At 39.7% G+C, this 25205-nt stretch overlaps 7 protein-coding genes, 1 non-coding gene and 1 pseudogene across 11 annotated transcripts; 5 read left to right on the forward strand and 4 right to left on the reverse strand.

Moving 5' to 3' along the window:
* Positions 1–1362: 1362 nt before the first annotated feature.
* Positions 1363–5236, reverse strand: LOC106372604 (two-component response regulator-like APRR7). Of its 3 annotated transcripts, none has more exons than XM_048742695.1 (9): positions 5012–5236; positions 4323–4638; positions 4080–4241; positions 3855–3988; positions 3585–3749; positions 3259–3436; positions 2758–3154; positions 2023–2680; positions 1363–1842 (listed from the first exon to the last, which is right to left on the reverse strand). In XM_048742695.1, the coding sequence occupies exons 2-9, from the start codon at positions 4618–4620 to the stop codon at positions 1723–1725; spliced, it is 2112 nt and encodes a 703-aa protein (XP_048598652.1). In that variant the 5' UTR covers positions 4621–4638; positions 5012–5236; the 3' UTR covers positions 1363–1722. The 3 variants fall into 3 exon arrangements, with proteins under 3 accessions (XP_048598652.1, XP_048598651.1, XP_013668301.1); XM_048742694.1 differs by having other exon boundaries at positions 2758–3157; positions 5012–5235; XM_013812847.3 differs by having other exon boundaries at positions 2758–3157; positions 4889–5147.
* Positions 5237–5480: 244 nt separating this feature from the next.
* TRNAS-UGA lies at positions 5481–5562 on the reverse strand. The gene has a single exon. It is a non-coding gene; the product is annotated as a tRNA-Ser (tRNA).
* A 54-nt stretch (positions 5563–5616) lies between these two features.
* On the forward strand, positions 5617–7398 carry LOC125579114 (DNA topoisomerase 6 subunit A-like). The gene is made up of 2 exons (XM_048742696.1): positions 5617–6263; positions 6445–7398. The coding sequence occupies exons 1-2, from the start codon at positions 5727–5729 to the stop codon at positions 7195–7197; spliced, it is 1290 nt and encodes a 429-aa protein (XP_048598653.1). The 5' UTR covers positions 5617–5726; the 3' UTR covers positions 7198–7398.
* Positions 7378–11399, reverse strand: LOC106372605 (pentatricopeptide repeat-containing protein At5g02830, chloroplastic). The gene is made up of 12 exons (XM_013812848.3): positions 10779–11399; positions 10614–10701; positions 10332–10536; positions 10080–10187; positions 9735–9899; positions 9070–9660; positions 8915–8980; positions 8743–8823; positions 8428–8525; positions 8102–8312; positions 7929–7989; positions 7378–7797 (listed from the first exon to the last, which is right to left on the reverse strand). Exons 1-12 carry the CDS (start codon positions 11335–11337, stop codon positions 7469–7471), a joined length of 2562 nt encoding a protein of 853 aa, XP_013668302.2. The 5' UTR covers positions 11338–11399; the 3' UTR covers positions 7378–7468.
* A 174-nt stretch (positions 11400–11573) lies between these two features.
* On the forward strand, positions 11574–14006 carry LOC106372608 (protein REVEILLE 4-like). Of its 2 annotated transcripts, none has more exons than XM_013812850.3 (9): positions 11574–11851; positions 12236–12293; positions 12391–12514; positions 12581–12742; positions 12849–12965; positions 13048–13157; positions 13291–13350; positions 13490–13633; positions 13746–14006. In XM_013812850.3, the coding sequence occupies exons 1-8, from the start codon at positions 11661–11663 to the stop codon at positions 13538–13540; spliced, it is 873 nt and encodes a 290-aa protein (XP_013668304.1). In that variant the 5' UTR covers positions 11574–11660; the 3' UTR covers positions 13541–13633; positions 13746–14006. The 2 variants fall into 2 exon arrangements, with proteins under 2 accessions (XP_013668304.1, XP_013668305.1); XM_013812851.3 differs by having other exon boundaries at positions 13512–13633.
* A 121-nt stretch (positions 14007–14127) lies between these two features.
* On the forward strand, positions 14128–15738 carry LOC106372609 (mediator of RNA polymerase II transcription subunit 4). Its single transcript, XM_013812852.3, has one exon. It carries the CDS (start codon positions 14244–14246, stop codon positions 15513–15515), a length of 1272 nt encoding a protein of 423 aa, XP_013668306.2. The 5' UTR covers positions 14128–14243; the 3' UTR covers positions 15516–15738.
* Positions 15739–16180: 442 nt separating this feature from the next.
* On the forward strand, positions 16181–17919 carry LOC125579115 (60S ribosomal protein L4-1-like). The gene is made up of 2 exons (XM_048742697.1): positions 16181–17348; positions 17661–17919. Exons 1-2 carry the CDS (start codon positions 16242–16244, stop codon positions 17772–17774), a joined length of 1221 nt encoding a protein of 406 aa, XP_048598654.1. The 5' UTR covers positions 16181–16241; the 3' UTR covers positions 17775–17919.
* A 160-nt stretch (positions 17920–18079) lies between these two features.
* Positions 18080–19627, reverse strand: LOC106390603. Its single transcript, XM_013831104.3, has 2 exons — positions 19036–19627; positions 18080–18789 (listed from the first exon to the last, which is right to left on the reverse strand). Exons 1-2 carry the CDS (start codon positions 19504–19506, stop codon positions 18181–18183), a joined length of 1080 nt encoding a protein of 359 aa, XP_013686558.2. The 5' UTR covers positions 19507–19627; the 3' UTR covers positions 18080–18180.
* A 2743-nt stretch (positions 19628–22370) lies between these two features.
* Positions 22371–24468, forward strand: LOC106390602 (annotated as a pseudogene).
* The last annotated feature ends 737 nt before the right edge of the window (positions 24469–25205 follow it).

Here is a 25205-nt window from a genome sequence, read left to right on the forward strand (position 1 = left end):
AAACATATTCGAAATATTCAAATATACCTAATAAACACAACATATTTATGATCGGATCTAAGATAGGAACCGGTCTCAAACAAAGACATGTGGGTGCAAAAAAAAACCAATAGATCGTCTTCTTTGGACCTGAATTGAACCTATATTTTTGGGTCGGTTCGGTTTGTTTTTTTTGATCTGGATATAATTATCATGCCTAAAAAAAACTTAAGTAAAAGTGTACATATAAAATCTCAAATAAACTAATTCATAGATTATATAACTGTTAAAAATTATATTTTTTGATAGAATAAGATTTTGTATTATAATATAATCCAAACCTTAGGGTTTAGAGTTAAGGGGTGGGGTTTTGGAATTAGGGTTTAAAATTTTATAAAAAAATAAATACTAAAATAAAAAATAAAAATTTTAAAAACAGTTTCAAAAAGTATTTTTAAATTATAAAAAGAAAAATTTGAAAAAAAATAAAAAAAAAGTTTCGAAAAAAATATTTCAAAAAAAAAATTATAAAAATTTCGAATCTGAAAACATATAATCTGAAACTATAAAATTTTTTTTTTTTTATTTTATTTTATTTATTTTTATTTATTTTTGTTTGTTTATTTAATTTTAAACCAAAGGTATTAGGGATATTTTACCCTTTAATGAATGTTATTTTTGTGACTTTTTCCTTCTAGTGCTATTTTTGAGACATAAACTTCAAAAGGTGCTATTATTGATAATTGCCCTAAAAAAAAAGTCAAAATGATACTTAATATGAAACATAAAGAGTATAAGTTTTCAAACAGATGTGTGATAATTAAAGTTTTTGTTTTAAACACAGTTCATTCTTAAATAAAAAAACTCAATTCAATAAGTTGTCTTTGAAATTCTATTTTTCACACAAATTTATCTATTTCAATATACCTGACTAAAAATAATTATAAATATTATTGGAAAAAAATAATAATTAATTTTATCCCAAATGAATATTAAAGAAACGAGCTTTACAAAACTGTAGAGATACCTGCACATGTAAGCATAGTAAAAACTTTAGCATACTAATTTTTAATAGCGAGAAATGCAAATAATCACATTGTAAATAATAATATAGGTAAATTAATTGGTAAATAATAATATAGGTAAATTAATTGGGTTTCTAGCAAAGTAGAACCAACTAACTACCCATCGAATTTTATTTTTTTCTCGAGTTTCAACACACAAGATAGAATATTCTTTCCCAAGTTGTAGTGACTAATCACACACGACTTGTATACGCAACAACCGTAGTTCATCATAGCGGTTGCAATCAATTGATATAAGAGTGTTCTTTTTTAGAAATGGAGTTGAAATATTTGTTGAAAAACAAAAGAAAGGAGATAATATCAGTAAACTACAATATATATGCTCCAAAACCAATATAGCTTATACAAACAAACAGTGGGTTATTGTTTTACAGAAGTTTACAACATCTACAACCACACCCTCCAACTCATGAACCAAATCCTGTCCTGAATCCACAAACCACACTATACGATGACAAAATTACAAACAATCAATTTGTCTGTCGTGTGTGTTCGTGGAATACTAGTGTAGTAGTATCAAAGAATCACACTTTGAGGGTAAAGAAAAATTGTTAAAAAGAAATGATATATAGACTGATAGACAGATCCCAACAAGGATGATGAGAACCTTACAAGTTTTTTTTCCTGCGGACAAGTGTTGGTTTAGCAGTTTTTCCCGTTAGCTATCCCTCGGCGTTTTTACGTCGTTATCATCCGTTGCAGCAGCTGTTTTTCGGACGAACTGGCCACGGACACGAGGTCGTTGTTCCGCTAGTTTTTTCCTGCTTTGGTATCGCACCTGAGTAAAAATAACAAACCACTTTTATCTATCACCCACTAAGGCAACAATTGTCAATATTTTCAAATACAATGGATTTATATCTTTAAGTTTCTGTCAGCGTTAGTATATGTTATATACTGTGTATCTTAAATGATGACTATAATACATAAACACACAAGTATCTAACAATCAAATTACCTTCTTTCTGAAGCACCTCTCCTTTCTCTTCTGACGGAACTTTGTCAAAGCAGCTTCCCTTTGAGAGATCTTATTCTCATCTGCTACATTCCCACTTCCACTTCCGCTACCATCACCACTTCCGCTTTTGCCAGCACCATTTTCACTTCCCATGTTCACTCCTCCAGCATTCATGCCATTACTGCTTCCATATGGGTCATTGCTTCCATGACCACTACCTGATCCACTTCCATTCACACTGTAATTGACTGTGTTGTTGTTGTTGTTGTTACCTTCAATCGTCTCATTGTACACATTAGACGATCCATATTGTGGTGGTAACTTCCGCTCAGGGACGTGAACAAGATTATGCGAGGAGTGATGATGATCACACGGTAGAGGCTGAAACAATGAACGCTTTGCTGATGAAGATCCTGCCGGGCTTACTTTTGGAGCTCCAGGCTTTGTGAAAGCGTTGTTCACAGTTGTGGAACTCATTTCCACGTTATTGCTACCGACGCGGGAGTGATGATTGCTAGGGAGACTCTCGTTCATGTTTGAGTGACAATCACATGCCGCTTCAGTCCTTTTTATAAGTTCTTGGCAATTATTATCATGCCGAGGATTGCTTCCCAAGTTCCCGCCAGAAAGCTTATTGTTGTTTAAGGCTGGATTATACCTGTTCAAGTCCAACAATATAACATTATATATAAAAACAGAACTTTTAGGATTTGTTTATGATTCTACAGTAAGTACCTTGAGAAAGCTGAACCCTCTGAACGCCTCAGCACATTGCGGTCATCTCTAACTATTGTCTCATCATCTTTAGCTCCTCTATGCCTCTTTGAACTATGTTCAACGTGCATTGGCTCTTCGGGGTTTTTGATGGCAGCTTCATTGGTGTCTACAGTTTTGCAGTGTGTGGTAGTAGGTGCCTCGGGTTCTCTGTTATCTTGAAGTTGATGACCAGACGTAGCTTTGAAACCCGAGCCTCCGTCTTCATGCATTTGTTTACTTGAACGGCTTTCACTATTGAGGTCCAAAGGTCCCTTTCCAACGCAAGTGCTTTTGGTTAAGGGTTCATCTTTTGGCTCCAGTGTCAGATCACAATTTCCATGTATACTAATCTCCAAGTCTCTACCCATTGTGATATCTTCTGCAAAAATTATTTAAAAGATTTATTCAATAACATATTTTAAAGTTTGTGATAAAGAAGAGTATGGAAGAAACTGAGAGATCACAACTTCTTTTCTTTACCAAATTTTTCATCCTGTTCTTGAGTCTCCTTCTCAGCAGGTGCTGCGATCAAGTGATTACCGGGAACCTCGGGGTTGGAATGTACCACTTGTGCGCAAGTGCTATCAACTCGATCCCATGGAGATACCGCTCGTGGACTGTCATCATCAACCTCCACAGCTTTTTTCGTCCAAGAGCTCTGAAGAAAATATATATATATATATCAAAAACAAATCTAGATTTTACAAATAAAACTTCAGAATTGGTTAACATCATTTAATTCATCACGGGGAAGGCAACTTATCAGATAATATATTAGATTATTGATATTTGCACATTTTTCTAACCTGAGCACCACTGCCATCACTACTTCCATCACTAGCATTCAGGCCATTGCTCTCATTCTCATTCTCACCACTGCGTCCTGAATCGTTGTCAGATTTCATAATAGTCTTTGATTTCACAGACTTTTGAGTTTGGTGAGTTCCGCTTTCACTTCCACTGCCGCTAGACTGTGAACAACAAAACAAGGAAATCAATAATTTGAAAATGACTTCATCACATCAAACAGATAAAACAACTCCCAACAGTGTTTCAAATATGAGCAAAGCACTTACACTCTGACATCTTCTCCAAACATGTTGCCAAAGGATTTTAAGCTCGTTTTTTCTTATGGGCTTAACGAGAAAGTCAACAGCTCCTTTTGATAAGCACTTGAAGACCAGCCCCATTGAGTCATGAGATGACATCACTGCAACAACAAATCTCACAGGGGAATGTAGTTAAAAAGCATCACAGGGGAAGTGACTGATGCACAACGACAAGAGAGATAAAGAACTCACTAATGACAGGGATGTTCCGACGGGATTTGTGATTCAAAATCTTGCATAAGAGGCCGATACCAGATAAGTAAGGCATGACTACCTCCGTCAACACAATATCAATATGATTGTTTAGATCTTCCAACACCTTCCAAGCTTGTACACCATTAGCTACCTCAACAACTGCCATGAAATAAAAAAAGAAGTTACTTCTCATTATCAATTAATGGATGCAAATATATACACATAGGCTTCAAAACTGACCTTCATAGCTACAATTACGAAGAAGCGCAGTAACTATATAACGAGTACAGTCATCATTCTCCACCAGCAACACTCTTATGGTTCTCACATGAAGAAACCTTTCCCAGCAAACAGTGGCCGGTGTTTGCTGCGAAATTGGAATTTGCAGTCCACCCCCAGCCCCTCCTGCACTCCCGTTTCTCACATCCATAACAACTCCATTAGCTTTATCTTCTCCACTAAGCCTCTCTTTCGTCTCAACGGGCTTCTGATCAGTGACTGGGTAACGCGAACCCTCACCCTCCTCATTAACATTCATCACACCAGCTCTGCTTCCCTGTGTTCAAAATAATCAAAATATTAAAATACTTCTCCTCACCACTATAAGAACAAATATAATCGAAGAGTAACTCAGGTTAACAGAACAAAGAGTTGATTAACACGAATCTTGAAACCAGCATAGATTACTGCAAAATCATCAAACCTAAAAACTAAATCTCGATTCTCGACCTAATCACATCAAACAAAATCATCTGAATTCCAATTCCTACAATAATCAGATTCTAAAACGAAGAATCGAGCTCTACCTTAGCATCCAGAAATTCAGATCCAGCACAAGCAGCTAAACATGGAATCAATAATTAAGAAAGGAAAGCAACTACACAAAGAGAATCTGAGCTTCTCTGCTTATGGAAAGAAGAACAAATTACACAAAGAGAGTGAGCCAGTTTGATTTATCTCCCAGAGAGTGGATATCGGAGACGACCATAAGTTTTTTTTTCTTTCCCGGAGATGGATAGATATTAGAAAGTTTGTCGCGGAACCAAAAAAAAAGAAAATAAAAATTGAAATATCTGACGTGGATAAAACTAGAGGTCCCGAACGTCCGATAAGACCCACGTCTGATCGGATATTTCCACATCACGTATTCGCAGGGATTGCTGACGTGGAGCATATCAAAAACACACGTTCGGGACGCTAGTGGCGGATCTTTAGATCTTTTCGGGTTGACACGTCGCGTAGTGGGTAGGGAACGCCAAGTTTAATCTCATCTGGACCGTCGACTTGATTCTGGCCAAAGAGGCTGCCGTTTAAAGATTTTATCAGATGTGATTAATACTGGGCTCAATATATGGGCCGTAAATGAGGCTTTTAAGAAGAAATCCAATAAAAAAGAAACGTCGACAGCAGGGTTCGAACCTGCGCGGGCGAAGCCCAATAGATTTCAAGTCTATCTCCTTAACCACTCGGACATATCGACTGCTTGTCGTTTCTCCCTCACTAGATGAATCAGTAACGTATGTTAGATCGCTTATATAGACCTAGAATAAGCCTTTCATTCACCAGAAACGTTGACCTAGTGTAATATTTTCCCGCCATCGTTAGTACCAGAACTCTCTCAGCCGCCGCATCTCCGTCGCCATCATGGCGGATAAGAAGAAGCGAAAGCGAACTAAAGAGGACAAAGATGAGGATCTTCCTTTCAAAAGCATCCTTGAATCAGACGAAGCTATCCTGAAACTTCTCAAATCCTACATCTCCTCTTCTCTAACCGCCGCCGCCGCAGGAAGTAGCGGCGCCTCCTCCTCGTCTTCATCGAAACCGCTAACTCTAGCTGACCTCTCTCTCTCATCCTCCTGCCGTGAAGTTGCGGATCTCTCCCTCTCCTCCGTCCAGACGGAAATAGAGACGGTCATCGTTCAGATCGCCCGTTCCATCCTCGCCGGAGATGGATTCTCCTTCAGCGTTCCCTCGCGCGCCGCATCTAATCAGCTCTATGTCCCTGAGCTAGACCGCATAGTGCTTAAAGACAAATCTACCCTCCGTCCCTTTGCGTCAGTTTCTTCCGTCAGGAAGACAACCATCACCACGCGGATACTCGCCCTTATCCACCAACTCTGCCTTAGGAACATTCACGTCACTAAGCGTGATCTCTTCTACACAGACGTTAAGCTTTTCCAGGTAAAGTTTCTTCCTTTCAGTTTTACACATTCCAAGCTCTCAGATTTGATGATAAAGATAGTAACTTTTAGATTCAAAATAATCTCTCTGGCTTTTTCTGGCATTGATTATATATAGTTGAACAGAAAAGTTTCAAATTTGGAAGAGTTTGGAACCAATTTGCAACCTTGATGAATTTCAGGACCAGACACAGAGTGATGCTGTGTTGGACGATGTGTCGTGTATGCTCGGCTGCACAAGGTCAAGCCTCAATGTAATTGCAGCGGAGAAAGGTGTGGTGGTGGGAAGGCTCATATTCAGTGACAACGGAGACATGATAGACTGCACCAAGATGGGGATGGGTGGGAAAGCCATTCCACCGAACATCGATCGAGTTGGAGACATGCAGAGTGATGCTATGTTCATACTCTTAGTTGAGAAAGATGCAGCTTACATAAGGCTAGCTGAAGACAGATTCTACAACCGGTTCCCCTGCATCATCGTCACTGCAAAAGGCCAGCCCGATGTAGCCACGAGGCTGTTCTTGAGGAAGATGAAAATGGAGCTTAAGCTTCCGGTGCTTGCCTTGGTGGATAGTGATCCTTACGGGTTGAAGATCTTGTCGGTTTATGGATGCGGGTCGAAGAACATGTCTTACGATAGCGCAAACTTGACTACACCTGATATTAAGTGGCTTGGGATCAGGCCAAGTGATTTGGATAAGTACAAGATTCCTGAGCAGTGTAGGTTGCCGATGACTGAGCAGGATATTAAGACCGGGAAGGATATGCTGGAGGAGGATTTCGTGAAGAAGAATCCTGGGTGGGTCGAAGAACTTAACCTGATGGTGAAGACAAAGCAGAAGGCTGAGATTCAGGCGTTGAGTTCTTTTGGTTTCCAGTATTTATCAGAAGTTTACTTGCCCCTGAAACTGCAGCAGCAGGATTGGCTCTGATCTTCAGGTTGCTGTTCTTATTGAGTTACTGTTCAATTAGAGACCAACAAGTTTACTGATATGTGTTATCGCAGAGATCGATATTTGGGTTTTAAATTGTGTTGTATCGGTTTACACAGAACTGGGAAGATATTTGTAAGCTGTTTTTTCTGAATGTACACAGATATTTGCATCAAGATATTCTGCAATCTTTCCTCGTTATTTTTCTCCAATTTAGTTTGAAATTTGCATAGAATACAAAGATGATTAGTTATGTACCAGTCAGGATCAACTACTTTTTGCGCTGCAGCCACTTATGCAAAGACGCCTTTGTCACCATCAACCTCTCCAGAATTGCAGGCCTCCTCGTAGTGGACATACCGACAATCGACTTGGTGTTCTCTGAAGTATGTTCTGTATTTTGGTCTGCATCATCCACAAATCTTGCATCCTGTGTTATATCTAGCACACGTCTTTGTCCAGCAGGAAGAACCACCAGAGACAATTCATCTTTCAGGAGCTTTACTAGCGCATCTTTTACAGCAACCTCTTGCTTCCCTGAATCGGTATTTGCTTCACCGGTTCCTAGGATGATCACCAAATCATCTTTCACAACATCACCTGCAAGAGGGAGATTCAGTTAGTTACAATAGTGCATGTGATACTTGTATGATCCAATTTGAAGTGGTTAGTGAGTCAAAACAGTAAATGAAAGAGAGAGGATGTATTGGTTTATGTGTATTGATTCTTACCTCGTGTATAGTCTTCCTTGATCATTCGCAAAACTGCTAGAACAACAAGTCGAGCCTCAACCTGTTAATGGATGAATAAGGTTGACATGAGCATATGCTTCAGGAGTTGGATTGATAGGAGTATAAGCACATAAAATACTTCAATGCCTCATTGGTTGTCACCATTAACTTACCTTGGTAAGTTCTTGAAGGTCAATTGCAAGGTGTCCGGATGTTCTCTCTTGCAAGTGCGAAGCTACTTTTTCAATGAGTAGACTAACAGGTCTCCCAAAGTCAGTACCTTCCAGGTCGCTTGCTTTGTTTTGGCTTTGGCTGTTTTCCTGAATGACTCCTTCGCACCACTCCTCAATAAGTTCCTTGAGAAAGTGATCGTTAGGTTTGTACCTGCAGTATAGTGGTTTTGCTTGTGAGAAAAGAGGAACATCTCTTCAGTTGTATGAAGATACAGAACGATCAAACGAGAAATAGAAGTATATTATAAAACTTGATTGTACTTTACCCTGCTTTTCGCATGTCCTGATATATGGCTAAGCATTGCCTCACTTCAAGTAAAGAACCATATTTGCTTCGTGCTTTGAGAAGCGTATTATAGGTCACCTGAGAAACAAATTTCTGGTATCAGAAATGCTGAAACAACTGAGAAACTGCTTACCCTGTCCTATCTAAATGTAGTTCGTTTAGCTAAAAGACTTTATTTACTTAATTCCGGTCTGCTGCTAAGGTGGCGTAAACAGTTAAATCCTTTTGCTGAAGGATTAATATACAGGAAATAAGAGAACAAAAAGCAATAAAGCCATCCGACAAGGAGAGTTACCCAGTTTGGCTTTATCTGAAATCTCCTCATCTCCTCGAACAAAGAAAATGCCAACTTTAAACTTTTATTTTCCGCGCATATCTACAAGACATGTTGAAACTTTACACCTCTGAGTTGAGCAATAACTAAGAACAAGGGAGAAATGTCAGCACTACTAAGAGAGAGAATAAACCTTGATAGCTGTTGTGTAGGCAACAACATCAGGTCTGGTTCCATCTGAATGCATAGTTCTCAGAATCTGTGCTGGAAGAAGAATTTCTGTTAGGGAACTTATAACCTTTCTGCATATAACAAATTCAAAAAATATCAAGAGAAGAGTTGACTCACCCGTACGGCACCTTCTACATCGCCTGAACCTCCACATATATCAATCAAAGTCGACCACGTTATTTGATTAGGCGCAAGACCTAGGCTCTTCATTTCGTCCATCAATTCTTTTCCTCTATAGTAATCGGTACCACAAGCTTTCAAGAGTATATTATACGTTGCTGTTGTTGGTTTGAAGAAGAATCTATTTGAAGCTTGGATATAAGGTGAAGAATTGCTTTTCACCAAAGACCCTGGACCATGATGGTTCAATTTATTTGGGTTGAAAACGCCACCTTTACTAATTATATCATCTGCATACAAGGCTTCCTTTGCGGAGCTTCCCTTCCAAGATTGAAAAAGTCGAAAGGCTCGATCATACTGGCAAGCTTCAACGCAAGCATGCAGTAGGATGTTGAAACACTGAGAATTGGGCTCGCAACCAGATGCAAGCATTTCTTCAAATAGGTGATTTGCCTGCTCCACTAAGCCTGCGTTGGCACATGCGCTGATTAACGACGACCATGTATGAGTATTTGGGGTTACACCAACAGATTGCATATCCTCTTTGACTTTTAGAGCCATTTTCCACATCTTTGCATCTGCAAAAACCTGATCTCGAGGCATTATTTAGAGACCCAAGGGATACAATATGTCTTGCTTTACCAAACATGCCAATAATATACCTTTATAATAGTACAATATGTAAAGGCGTCCAACTTCAACAGTCCAGAGGATTCCATTCGTTTTGCTTCTTTGTATATGTCCTGGGCGAGATCAACCCGTCCAGCCAGGCAACATGTTTTCAGTAGTATGTTGTAGGATGTCATGTCAGCTGTAACATTAAGTTTCTGCGCATGACATGTAGAGTTTGAAGGTCAGTCAATACGCACTCGTAAATCTGAAACAGTTCACCTACTCATAACTAGAACCAACATCAAAATATAACCTACCAATTCGAAAAACTATCTAGGACAGTTCACCTACTCATTAAATTACATAGTGTTATCAAGAGAGAAGGAAGCACACACCTGCATATTCTTGTATACTTTTAGTGTGTACCCAAGATCATGGGAATTAACATTCATTAGGCTGTTCATAACATAAATATTTGGCTTAATGTCTTCTTTCAGTAGATCCTGCCACAAGAATTTGAGTTAACTTCAAGTGAATGTACCCAAATGAAAAAAAAAACTTGAAGAGCGCATGCACTTCTGTAGTAGCAACTTAGTATTTCAATTAAGTGATGCTTACGTGAAAAGCCAGTATAATCAGGGAATTACCTCATATATGTACCTTGATTTGACATAATCACCACAAAGGCCACAAACATCTATCATAGTGCGGTATATATACATGTTAGGAGCATCCAAAATCTGTTTGCAGGCTTCATATGCTGTCATTACAGAGGCCATATCTCCTTTCTTCCCAAAACCAAGAATAATTCTACAAAGCAGTATCTCTGTATGCGGCAAAAGACATGCGTATCTGCATTGCATATTCATCAAATCATTAACACACACACTCGTGGTTATTGGCCCAAAGAAGACCAGAACAAGCCTTACCTAAGAGCTAACTGGGGATTGGAAATGTCAACACAAATCTTGATGACATCAAACGGATCCACCAGGTCTTTGATTTTGAATCTGAAACCTGTAAATATCAATCATCCGAGGTTCAAAGTCTGTTTTAACAGCACAATGTAACAGCAAGATTGATGGTATATATACCGGCAAGTATCTCCATCAAGTCAATAGCTTTCTCAACTTGCACAGAGTTAGCCATTGCGCGAAACTGCTTCCTCATCAGCTTCACAGACGAGTCATCATTGACGAGGTCCAACGGAGCAATCCCTACCTTCTCAATTCTCTTCAGAGTGTAAACCACGCTCTCAACCTTCCCTTGCCTAAGATTCAATGCAATCCCTTTCGATAAGAGATCAGAATCAACCATCGAAGCGAATCGCGCCGCATTGGCTCCGGACTCCGCAGCTAAGGTCTCGGCGATGAGCGCTACGTCTTGGATTCTGCCGTCCTCGGCGAGCTTCGAGGCGAAATCGGCGTAATACTCCACGGAACCGTCTGGAGTCCATCTCACGGCGTCGGGGAAGTGATTTGAGAGATGATTCGCCGATGAAAGTGAAGGCAGTTGCTTGGTGAGAGAAGAAGTGTATTTAGTTTTACGGTTGTGCTCCGGTGCGGTGGCGTAGCGGCGGCGGTGATTGTGGTGGTGGTGGTGAGGATTGGTTATGAGGGAGGAGGAGGGGAAGACGATGACAAGGTCTCTCATTCCTCGCCAACGGTTAGGATCATCATCATCAATCACACTGGCTCACTCTCTCTGCTTTTTATTTTATTTTATTTTTATTGGATTGGATTTGAGAGGCTGTTCTTACGACTACTGAACCGGACCGGGTTTGTGGTGGTACAGTACACCGGTTTGACATTTAATTTTTAATAAAATTAAAAAAGGGAGAAAAATGTATGGCCTCAAAATCGAAGCGAACCGTCTCCACATATTTATCACCAACTTCTTGCCCGCCATGTGGATAATCCTCATCTCTCTCTCTCTTCACTCTCTCTCTCTAAACGATCGCTATCTTGGAAAAACCGATGACTTCGTCGCTTTCAAGCAATCCGATGGTCGCTGAAGAAGAAAGACCGATGGAAACGTCAACAGATCTTATAGAGACAACGACGACGGAAGCTCCGGAGAAGAAGGTGAGGAAAGCCTACACGATCACTAAGTCCAGAGAGAGTTGGACGGAAGGAGAGCACGATAAGTTCCTCGAAGCTCTTCAATTGTAAAAATCTCTTTCTCTCTTCTTCTACCTTTGGATTTGGTTTGCTGAATTCGTGTCGTCCTGAGCTCTAATTGTAGTTGAATCTGCTTAAATTTGCTTCATTTCTTCTTAGTCTGTGCTTAATACACTAATCAGACAAAAGTTTGTATTTTTGGTCTGGTTATGTAGTAGATCATCTAGATTTTTGCGTGTCAGATGAATGTTAATTGGGATTTTGCAGAAGCTACTTTGTCATCTTACGTTGTCAACATGTTTCAGTAGAGGATTTAGCAAGTGGTTTTCCTTAATTAATGAATTTTTATTGCAAAAGCCTATGTCTTTTATTCAGACACTTTGTTGCTGATACTACTTACTGGTATCTGACAATTCTCTTGCGGTTCTTAGGTTTGATCGTGACTGGAAAAAGATTGAAGATTTTGTTGGTTCAAAGACAGTTATTCAGGTTTGAGATCCAGCTGCTTTCGATTTTGGTTTTAGTAATAAAATACATTGGCGTGTTTCTCCACACAGTCTTAATGTGCCTACTTGATTTACAACAGATCAGGAGCCATGCGCAAAAATACTTTTTGAAGGTCCAGAAAAACGGGACTTTAGCACACGTGCCACCTCCTAGGCCTAAACGCAAAGCTGCTCATCCTTATCCTCAAAAGGCATCGAAGAATGGTTAGTTCTATTATGATTAGAAATTACATTGAGTCGGATCTGAACTAAAAACTCAATTGTTTGCAGCTCAAATGTCGCTTCATGTTTCAATGTCCTTTCCTACTCAAATAAATAACGTGCCTGGATTCACTTCATGGGATGATGATACCTCTGCATTGCTTAACATAGCCGTAAGCGAGGTTATTCTACCAAAAGATGAACTTACTACTCTTTGTGGAGGAGGAGAAGGCATGCATTCTCATTTGTACTCTTTTTTTTTTTTTTGTATTTTGCTTGGCATTTGAGTTTCTCCACATGATGAAGGTTCATATGCTAAATATGTTATTTGTTTCAGATGTTATTGAATCGAATGGGTCAACAAGTGGGGGTAGTCCTTCAGCATCTGGTATAGGAAGCTCAAGCAGAACACTATCTGATTCCAAAACGGCGAATCAAGCTCCCTCAATGCACGGTGATTATTCAAACAATTGTGGAAACTACTTCTTGAGCTTTTATTTTATGGTAGACATTGTTCTAATTGGTAGTTTTTGCAGGTCTTCCTGATTTTGCTGAAGTTTATAACTTCATTGGGAGTGTCTTCGATCCTGACAGCAAAGGCCGCATGAAAAAACTCAAGGAAATGGATCCTATTAATTTCGAAACTGTGAGTTAGAACCTGCTTGATTGCCTTTTTAAGTAAAATCATGTGTGTGACAGTAATATATTCATCATTTAAGCGTGTCTTGAACTCTGCGTTCTCCTTGAGTACCCTTCACTAATCGCAGTATGCCTTGCAGGTTCTGCTATTGATGAGAAACCTCACAGTGAACTTGTCAAACCCTGACTTCGAACCTGCTGTAAGTGTTACGTTGATCATAACTTCCATGCTCGTTGGAAATAAGTCTATTTCTATCTTGGTTTGTGTTCATGCTCGTTAGGCACATGAACTACTGACTTCTGGATTATTGCAACAAATGTAATTTAACCTTGAAATAGTCTGAATACTCTGATGCTGCAGGGGAAGGTCCTGAACAATTAAGCTCTTAGCAGGGCAGTGCGGGACCCCTGGTCAAGAACCAAACAAGTGATATATCTTCTTGGGGAACTTCTTGCTCACAACAACTGTCTATCAGCTATCAAGTAAGTCTGGTTTTGATCTCGTCCCTCTGCTGCCTATAATCCGTATCTCATTTCTCTTAAGGAGCTTACCAATTGGCTATCTAATCTCTTTGCATTTGGTGGATTGTGTCAGATGTTGCTTGCGGTTGTTGTCTGAGGAGAACATAACTGACCAAGAGGGGAATATGGCAGTTTTGGTCAGAACCAGTTCGGTGAATGGTAGATCTCTATATATATTTATCAATGTGTGTGTATGTAGTTAAAAAAATGATATCTATTTATTTGTTCATGCGTTCTGTAATTTGTAGTCACGATTGTATTTATTTTTTGGTCATACATACATATACTGAAACCAAAGGCAAAGTATCCAAACCGTCGCATTGTTGTATCTGTATCCAGCTTCTCTTAATATTTTGAAAACCCGGTTAACGGTAACCAGAAAAGGATCGAATTGGTATGGGCCGAGAGGGTCTTTATGGGCCGCAAGGGTCTTTAAAACCCTCTGTCGTGGCCTGAAGGTTTGAAAGTTTGGGTGTTTTCGCAACTGATCACAACCGTCGATCTATATACCAAAGGAAGTTCTTCGATGTACTCTCCCTAGACTGTTCTCAATTTTTCGCCGGCGGCGAGGATGCTACAGCATCAGATCGGTCAATCTCCGGCGAGACTAGGGCTAACAGGCCCTGGCTCTCCTTCCGTACAAAACCTAACGCCTTCTCGTCATGGCCATCCAACCTCCTCTTCCTCCTCCCAATCTCACCACCAACAACAACAGATCCAACAACCTCCTAACCTACCACCTTCCTCCGCCGCAGCCTCATCCTCATCCTCGGCGGCTGTTTCCTCGTCCGCTTTGCTATCACTCCTTCCGCCGCTTCCCCGAGCGCAGGCTCTTCTCCAGCAGATGGCGGTTTTATCATCCAAGCTCTTCGACGTCTCTCCTAATCGCGCGCTCTGGCTCTCCGCCTTCCGCGGCTCCCTCCCTTCGTTCCTCACCTCGCACTCGCTCCCGCCGCCTCCGCCGCTCGAAATCCCTAATCCTTCGTCCACCAAGGAGATCCTCTCTCAGTTCAATTCCCTCCAGATGCAGCTCTTCGAAGCCGTCACGGAGCTTCAAGAGATCCTAGATCTCCAGGACGCGAAGCAGAAGCTCGCGCGTGAGATCAAATCCAAAGACTCGTCTCTCCTCGCCTTCGCCAACAAGCTCAAGGAAGCTGAACGTGTTCTCGATATGCTCGTTGACGATTACGCCGATTACCGCAAACCAAAACGAACCAAAACTGAAGACGAAGAGAATGACAATGAGTCTTCTCCCTCTGTTACCACCACAGTCTCTTCTCAGCTCAAGCTTAAGGACATCTTAGCCTACGCTCACAAGATCAGCTACACAACATTCGCTCCTCCTGAGTTCGGCGCAGGGCAAGCGCCTCTCCGTGGCGCATTGCCACCAGCTCCACAAGACGAGCAAATGAGAGCTTCTCAGCTCTACGCCTTCGCTGATCTCGACATTGGTCTACCTAAAACCGTGGAGAACATCGAGAAGAAGGTTGAAGCACTCATGGAGCCACCACCTCCACCAGAAAGCATGAATCTTTCTGCGATTCAGGGCCTGCTTCCACCGAATATCGCAGTTCCTTCGGGATGGAAACCGGGAATGCCGGTGGAACTGCCGAAAGATTGGCGCTTGCCGGCTCCGCCTCCTGGATGGAAGCCAGGAGACCCTGTTGTGTTACCGCCTGAGTTGGTTCCCGCGCCTAGAGCACAGGAGCAGCAACAGATGCGGCCTCCTCAGGGACTTCACAGGCCGCCTGATGTCATACATGTCCGAGAGGTTCAGCTTGACATTATGGAGGATGATAGCAGTGAATACAGCAGCGAGGAGAGTTCAGACGACGAGGAATAATCAAACACTATGATTCTCGATATAAAGGTAATGGTTATCCTATGTTACTGATAGTTCTTGATTAAAGTTTGTGTGACTGATGTAAAATGTTCTACTTGCTACTCTAGAGGCTTTTCGCACCAAAATATGGATTCGAATTCTGTTTACAGAAAGAGTTGTTGCATCTTTTTCTAGAGAGCCAGTGTTTAGCGTGTTTCTAATAAAAGTTCTAACTTTCATGAAAGCATTTGATGCCGTTCGGCTACAAAGTTAAGTTGGATCGTCGTTGATCTTGTTTCAAATGATCACAAGTGAAGTGTGGAACTTGGAAATTTAAATGTTTTGTAGCAAAAGTTCAGAATGTTCAGCAGATTTCTCTACAGAGTAAAATGCCACATACCACATACTCAAAAAAACTATCAGAGTACATACTGTAACCTACTTTTCGTATATATTAAAACTATACAGTACTCTCATATTTCAAATTTATTCAGACTAATATCAGCCATTTTACTCTCGAGTACAAGGATTATACATTTCCAAACTAATTAATACTATAAAACTATTCAGCCCAGTATAATTTGAGGAAAGGCCCAAGAAAATAGGATTTTCTCATATTTGGGCCTATGGGCTTTTCAGACAATAGATTTTCAGACAAGAGATACATCAACCATTTACTATATATATTTCCCCAAAAACCCTAACGCACAGCCTCGATCCCAAATCCTCATTTCCCTCCAAAAAACAATGGCAGCCGCCGCCGCACGCCCTCTAGTCTCCGTCCAAGGACTCGACGGTGACATGACCACCGACCAATCCACCACCGTCTGTTTACCAGACGTCATGACAGCTCCCGTGAGGCCAGACATCGTCAACTTCGTCCACGCCCAGATCTCCAACAACAGCCGTCAGCCTTACGCCGTCTCCAAGAAAGCCGGTCACCAGACCTCCGCCGAGTCCTGGGGAACCGGACGTGCCGTCTCCCGTATCCCTCGTGTTCCCGGCGGCGGAACTCACCGCGCAGGTCAAGCGGCCTTCGGAAACATGTGTCGCGGTGGTCGTATGTTCGCTCCGACTAAGATCTGGAGACGCTGGCACCGTCGCGTCAACGTCAACATGAAGAGGCACGCGATCGTCTCCGCCATTGCTGCGACAGCTGTTCCCTCTCTAGTGATGGCTCGTGGTCACAAGATCGAGAACGTCCCCGAGATGCCTCTCGTTGTTAGCGATTCAGCTGAGGCTGTTGAGAAGACCTCCGCCGCGATCAAGGTTTTGAAGCAGATCGGTGCTTACGATGACGCCGAGAAGGCTAAGGATAGTATTGGGATTAGGTCTGGTGTTGGTAAGATGAGGAACCGTCGTTACATTTGTCGGAAAGGTCCTCTTGTTGTGTACGGAACCGAGGGAGCTAAGATTGTGAAAGCGTTTAGGAACATTACTGGTGTTGAGCTTTGTCACGTTGAGAGGCTTAACTTGTTGAAGCTTGCTCCTGGTGGTCACCTTGGGAGGTTTGTGATTTGGACTAAGTCTGCTTTTGAGAAGCTTGAGTCTATCTATGGATCTTTCGAGAAGCCGTCTGAGAAGAAGAAGGGTTATGTTTTGCCTCGTGCGAAGATGGTGAACGCTGACCTTGCTAGGATTATTAACTCTGATGAGGTTCAGAGCGTGGTGAAGCCGATTAAGAAGGATGCGAAGAGGGCTGTGATGAAGAAGAATCCGTTGAAGAACCTTAATGTGATGCTTAAGTTGAATCCTTATGCTAAGACTGCAAAGAGGATGTCTCTGTTGGCTGAAGCGCAAAGGGTTAAGTCTAAGAAGGAGAAGCTCGAGAAAAAGAGGAAACCCGTCACTAAGGTATGCTCAACGCTCTCCTCTCTAAGTTTTGTTAGTACTTTTAAGTCACTTCTAGTGGATGGTTGTTTTCATTTTGTGCTAAGCAGTCTATACTGTGTTGATTAAGTTTTATCTTCTGTTCAATTCGTATGCGTTGCAAATAATCTGTGTGTCTGTTGATGTGATTTGTTGCTGGAAATTGTTCTTTGATTGATAAGATTATTTTTGGAGAGAAGATCATGTTCTTTTCTGAACATTTCATAGGTTGTTGTGAATTAGAATCGCAAAGCTGTCTCATGTCTTTAACCATTTTGCTGTATTCTTTTCCTCTAGGAGGAGGCACAAGCTATTAAAGCTGCAGGAAAGGCGTGGTACCAGACTATGATCTCTGACAGTGATTACACAGAGTTTGATAACTTCACCAAGTGGCTCGGAGCCAGTCAGTAGTTCTATCGTGTTTAGGCAAAGATTTTGGTTGTCGCTTTATGATATTCATTTGTGTTGGATTTAATCTCTGGAGTTGTTATGTCTTTGAATTTAAAGAATATGAACATGTTTTAAACTCGGTTCAATTATTAGTTCTTTTGCTTCTTTTTTCCCCCTAAAATTCGCAATTTTATAAACCAATCTCTTTGATCATCTTCGTCATAACAATCAGTATTAGTGAAAGTCTATTTAAAGATCTGAATTAATCAAAGCGAATATAGGTATTCTTGGTTTTAAAAGATAAATACGTAAATATTATCAAGACATTATTCTAACAAACCATATTTTTGTAAGGAGTTATTTCATCGTCGATTTATTTAATTTTAGAAACCATACAATAAAAAGTTAAATAATAATGCCACTGATATTAATGAGTCGCATTTTTTGGCGATGCAGCAATAAATTTGACAAGCGACTTGGTACCTCCCAAAGTAGATGGGACGATAAGCACAAGCCCTTTCGCGACAGACCCAACCCAACATGAATTGAATTCAAACTTATCCTCGAACGCTAAACTCACATCAAGTAGTAATCCAACATCTGTCTCCTCCAAATGGTCACCACAATCGCAATCGCCAATCGCTTCATCTCTCGAGTGTATCTCTACCTTCATACCATGACGCTCAGTAGTACTATCTTCGCCACCGCTTTGTTCCTTGAGGAACAAGAATACATCCTCAGCAGCTTTAACAGATTTTTTCATGCATGCTAGTGGCGTTTTCGAGCATGTTTTGGCCCGGATTACAAGGGGTCCACCGCGGTCAAGAACCGAGACTGGCCTAGGAAGTTCATTGATGAATTTATCTCTTTTGACTGGTGGGAGGTAGAAGATTGGTTTGAGTGTGGTCTGAGAATGAGCTAAAGAGCTTTGGATTTTAGCCCATTTTTTCAAGAAATCTGTCTCAATGAGGAGATCAGCTATTAGGATGCTGCAGCTTATCCCAATTGAGTATCCACCACTCTCGAAATTAGTCACCTATTAAGATATATAAATAGAAAAAACAACTTCAACCCTTTTTTTTTGTCAACACCTCAACCATATTTAAAAGGTGAAAAAAAAATGAAAACAATCTCAATATAATATGGAGTATCTATATATAATATAGCTCTACAATATTCAATATTGATATATGTTTTATTATTATAATTGTGTATATAATATAGTATACTATATGTTATTGATGGTTTTATCTTATGAATAATTTTACTGTTGATTAGTTACCTGAACATAGAACAATGGAGAGAACTGAGGATCAACTTCATCAATGTCTCTCCAGAAGACAGTCTGTGCTTCAGCTATGTTTTTGTCTCTCTTCACCATTTCAAAAAACTCCGGCAAACTCGCCGGGAACCTAGCCTCCACCAGCCTAGCGCCACTATCGTTGGTCACCACCTCCAGACCATCTTCCTCTTCCTTCACCGTCCTCCTCCGCCGCAGTCTACCACAAAGCAAAGGCTGCTCGGTCAAGACTCTCCCTAACGACTCCTTTATCCAACCGGCGACTAACCACCCTCTCTCACCACAATCACCGGCTTGCTTGTAGTACGTAACTATGTTTAGTGTTCGCCGGAATATTCCTGCTCCGACGGGATCTTGGACTGATATGGAACGGACTTCACGTTGTTGTGTCACTTCCACCGGCATGACGCTCTGTACTCCGGCGATCATCGACTTGTGGACTATTGTTTCCATTTAAGCTCTTATTTGTGAAGTTGGCATTAGTTAGTCCTCTTCTATATATAGGAACATAAAAATTACGTATTATAAAAAGCCAAATTAATTTTGTAATTAATTGATTAAGAACTATAAGAGATGTGCCTTAATTTCATAAAAGAAAACCAACGGTAATATGTAGATACATATCCAATCTGAGCCGACCTGCATTTAGTTGAAACTATTTTACAAATCTTCTTTGTCCATTTTCTTTTTCTCAGTTGCGTAAAATGTAAGTATGGAGTTTTAATGAGCATTTGACCTTAGTCCAAGATTTGCAGTTGGATGCGGAAAGGTAGTAAGTATTAAACCGTAATGGTTGTAAACTTTGCAGTTAATGACTGGACCTCTGTTATGTTATTAGCAGTCTAGCATGTGTGAATATTCAATACGAAGTTGAAACTACATACATAACATTAATACGTTAATATGTGTATGTACTACCGCCAACTTTTTCTGTTAAAGAGTATATAGTATTGTAAAACACCTTAGTTGAGGATATCTATGAGAAGTTCTCAAAATATAATAAAATGATAAATAATAGTGTTGAGTATCTTAAAATATAGTTTTAGATATGATTAAGTACTGATGTATACTTAAACGTTATTATTAGGTGTTGTTAATTAAAAAGCAATATCATACAGTCTCTATTGTATCATAATGCTTTAAGTAGACAGTAGATACTTCTACACAAAAGAAAGTGTTCAGCGTCCAGCCTTCCAACTACTTTTTGTATTATTGTGAAACTCCCCAGCTAAAATTCGAACCAAATGAATTGAACCCATGATTTCCGTATGTAGACTGTAATCTTTTAATCAACTTTCGAAGCTTTGGATACTCACAATAAATGCCACCCATTAGCAACAAACTTTTATAGGTCCTCCAGCACGTAGCAATCGCGACATTGTTAGCCATTGCTTGTAAATTTATTAAGTTATTTAACCATTGCATATTTTTATTAGAGCTTAGAATTGATAATCAATCAAGTTTTACAAAACCAAATCAACCTCTTATACACATGACATTTTTCAAAATTTTGAGTTAGCTTTTGATTTTAACACACAGAGATAGATATACATATAACCCAAAGTTGTAAACCTATACACATTACATAATCCAGTAAAAATCGTACATACGTACGTTCTAGCGACATATAGTTAAACGTTTCCAGGTCAGCACTATGCCAATCCTTACTGAATGCAACTCAAACTGAGAGGTTATACTATTGTGAAATGATATTTACATTATTTTCTGATGAATACTTATGAAACATGGTTTGAAGAGCTCCGCCACTGAGCTGGCCTCAACACTTTTTTCTGAGGGACAAGGTATCCGTTATGATCTTAAAATAAGTTTCTCTCAGGGACAACTACCCTTGTTGCTAGGAACATTTTCTACAAGATCTTCTCAGGGTGATGAAGAAGAAAGACATTGTGTTCTACAATATATTCGTAGATAATTGCTTGTATAACCATAACTTTTTTTCTGATAAACGATATACAAGCTTAATTTGAAGAGTTGCTTCAGATGATTCCAACACTTCCTAACAACAATAATGTTTTCATTGTGCTCAAATGCTAACTATATGTATTAGTGTGTTATTTGGTTTTAATCAAAAAATTAGTCAAGACATTAATTCATATCTTATTAGTCCGATGTGCTTTTTTTGTCAAGATCTTGAAGCTTTTAGGATTAATAAGTTGGAATGAGGACCTTTTTCATTTTATATGATATTAACCATTTAGGAAAAAAAAAAATTCTATACTATTATTTGAGAAGTGAATTGACTTATTTATCATGTTCTCCATGATTATATTTTAGGCTGATTCATTAAATTTTTTAATTTTAAATTGACTAATTAAAGTTTTAATAATCGACGATTCGAATTTGATAGTTGATGCTGTAAACCGACGATTTGAGCCGTTTCCTCCGTCATCCTCGTCGACATAATCGAACGTCACCGCACCAATTGATATGAGCAAAGAAGTAGTTTATTGCTTTATAAAAGGAAAATACAATCCCTAACCCTCAAAAGGTCTAGAACCAATTCCTGAAGTCTCAAACTTCCAGGACCAAGATACAATTTACAAATTGCATAAAAGACCTTTTACAATGTATTCTATTATTTATACTTATAGAGCTGTTGACCGTTGACTGTAACGAACTCTAACAACGGGTTCCTTGCTTTCCACGTCATCTCTTATTACTCTTCTCCACCCAACGCTTCTCTGTTTCTATACTTCTTCAACATCTTCGAGGCCTATCAAAATGTTACACGTCAAGTGTATTAAATCAAGTTAAAGGAACGCTTACAATAAAGTCAAATCTATGTGTGTCATCGGAGGCTTTGATGTTCTTGTGCCTGGAGCTACGTTCACTTATTTTTTTATCCTCTATCCTTGTAAGTTGTAACAAAGTTCTGCACAAGCTGTTTCAAGTTGCTTCATCACTTTCACGCAACAACAAGGTCTCCACTATGCTCAAGTAACAACTCATTGTTCACACCAATTGAATACACACACTCTGTCTAAAAAACCAATCCACAGTATTATTGATTCTAACTTATCATAAATTCGACACCAACCAACCAATAGTAACAAAAATCTATACATATATCTATATATCTATACATTTTTGTTACTATTTGAACCACACCATAGTTGTTTTGCAGTTTTTCTGTACGTTAGCATTTAGAGCCGAAATCTATCACTATTCTGCAACAGTGGTTCCTAAGATGAGTCTGTTTGCAAAATCAGTATGTCCTTCAAAGTGTTTTTTAAAAGTTTAAAACCAGATTTTGTAATAAAGAATAATATATTATGGAATATTACCATTTAAGTACCAAACTTTTTATTATTTTCACGAGAATATGCTAATCAAATACATAGTGACATTTAACACCACTTTCTTACACACAAAAAGATATTTTGAGATTCGATGGATAGCCTAGCCATTGGCTGAGAACTTCCGACAGCAAGACGGCGTCACTACCGGAAGCCGTTGAAACCCTTATCAACCTCTCCAACCATCCCTCACCGAAAACAAAATGAACGGAGACGATCCAACCGACGGTCAGGATTTCATCAGCTCTCTACCAGACGCGATTCTCCACCTCATCCTCTCCTCAATTCCGACAAAGTCAGCGATCAGAACCTCCGCCCTGTCCAAACGATGGAGACACGTCTGGTCCGAGACCCCTTCCCTCTCCATCGACAGCCACAGAGTGGTCGCCAGATCGATAAACAAAACCTTATCCGCCTTCTCATCTCCCAAAGTCGCGACCTTTCACCTCCGAACCAGCTTAGCCAATAGGACCCAGCACGTCGACGCCTGGATCGAGTTCGCCGTTAACCGTCACGCGGAGAAGCTCTCTCTCGAGTTTCGTGATACACGTGTCAGGGACTACGACTTCCCGACTCCTTCTCCTTCTACGCGAACTCTACCGTGAAGCAGCTCTTGATCGAGTCTGGATCCGTTGTGATGAAACCTAAGTGCCACGTGTCGTGGACTTCCTTAAAAAACTTGTCTTTGAGTTACTGTAAGCTCTCTGACGATGCACTTGTCAGATTCTGTGTGGCTGTCCTCTGCTTGAGAGCTTGGAGCTGATGTTCTGCGACGAGTTTCGGTGTCTTGATCTGAGTCGTTCGCCGCGTGTGGTGAGATTGGAGATTGATCGGAGCGATTGGTTTCTCTCGGGCCGACGGAGATTGTGGCGCCGCATGTGCATTGTTTGAGATTGAGACACTCGAGGTTACCGTGTAGATTAGTGGATGTGTCTTGTTTGAAAGAAGCTAATTTGAACATTTACTTCTGCGATCTTGGGACCCTCACGGCTGATTTTCTTCAAGGTAACGTGGTGAAGATGTTAGCAAAGTTGCAGAATGTTGAGAAGCTTACTGTTGGTGCTACCTTTCTCCAGGTATGTTTTGCCAACAACTCTCTATGTCAGTAGAATCACATAGCCTGCTCTTGTGGAATCAATAATTGGTGTGCATAGTTGATGGATTAGTACGCGTAGGAGCATTTTGTTCAAATGCATAAAACGATCCTTCTCTGTCATTCTCTTGTAGATGTTCTGAAAACGTGAACGTTTCTAAGTGCAATTTTGACCAATGGCTCTTGTCTTGTTCTACTTTTTGTGTTTATGTGCATGTGCCCTTTAGATGTTGTCTCTTGCTGCGCTCTGTGATGTACGTTTTCCGACGCTCAAGGTCGAGTATTTGACTCTTGAAACGATGATTGTTCGGTCTGTTGTTCCTGGTATAACAAAGCTTCTTCAGAACTCACCTGGATTACGAAAGCTAACGATACATACCGTGAAATGCAGCATCATATCGGTATCTTTACCAACTAAAAACCTCTTTTTATTATCCTTCTAATATACTGTTAGTATCTGAGATGTTGACATTTATTTTGGATGAAATGTCTTAGTTTTTGTTATAAATATTTTTGCTTTTCTGTGTCGCAGGAATCACATTTGAACAGTTACTTGCGTTCACATAGCTTGAATCAGCGTCAGTGCTGGAGATCAAAAGACATGGCCTTCCCGGGATCTATGGAGACCATTTCAATGTTGGTGGGTAAGTACGCAGAGTCCAATCTTGTGGCTTCGTTCGTGGAGCGTTTGCTGAGAAGCACAAGAAGTCTGGAGACAATGGTTGTGCTCTTGGGTGGGTTACCTCGATGCGTCAGGTTTTGAAGAGCTTGTTGCAATGGCTACAAGACTTTCTCACAAGCGCAATGTCTTCATTTCCATCAAGCAAAGCCATGTTCAAAATGTATCCAACACTTTCTCATAATTTACTTTGTAGCATTAGTTATTTAAGAAAAAGCCATTTGTTAAAATAGGTATCATAATAAGGCTTTAGAGTTGAATCCCACAGAAGATTGTATATGTATTCTATGACGTCAGATTAATTGTATTTCCATTTTTCTGTAGAATTAATTGTATAGTTAACAAGTTGGCTTCACTATAAACCATTATGAACCTTTAAACACATCAAAATATTTGATAAATTAAGATTGAAGGTTAGTGTGAAAATAAGAGATATTGAATTAAAGGCTATGTTGCATGGAAGCTTCATCAGATGTCCGCTTCCCGCTTCGGAACCGGAATCAGAATCGGAACCTTGTGGAAGCTTGCGGAATCTCGCTTCCAAAACGCTTCTAAATTATTCTTCTTAAAAACACGTTGGAAGCTTACGATTCCGTTTTGGAATCACGCTTCTGTTTTAAAAAAAAATTGCAATATATATCAATCAAATATAAAACCATAGTTTTTAATCTATATTAAAAAAATAATAATAGTAATGAATATAGGTTAGAAATATACAAATATTAAAACTAATATTATAAATTATCTTTATGCATTGAGATATTTTGTTAAAGATATAACACATATTGAAATATTTGAGTCAATTATTTATGAAGTATTGAAAATAATTAATATAATATATTTTTGTAAACTTAATTTATGTATTTTTTACAGTTTTAATATAAAATCATTTCAAAATTATTATAAATGAATAAATATTTTATTTCAAATTTAAATCATATAATTTTTAGTCCTAATTTTTTTAAAAAAATCTTATATATATATATATATATATATTATATATAGATATACGCTTCCAACACGTATCCGTTTTCCTAATATTTTAAAAAATCTCGCTTCTGCG

This window comes from Brassica napus, chromosome A10, assembly GCF_020379485.1.
Source record: "Brassica napus cultivar Da-Ae chromosome A10, Da-Ae, whole genome shotgun sequence".
Lineage (NCBI taxonomy): Eukaryota > Viridiplantae > Streptophyta > Magnoliopsida > Brassicales > Brassicaceae > Brassica > Brassica napus.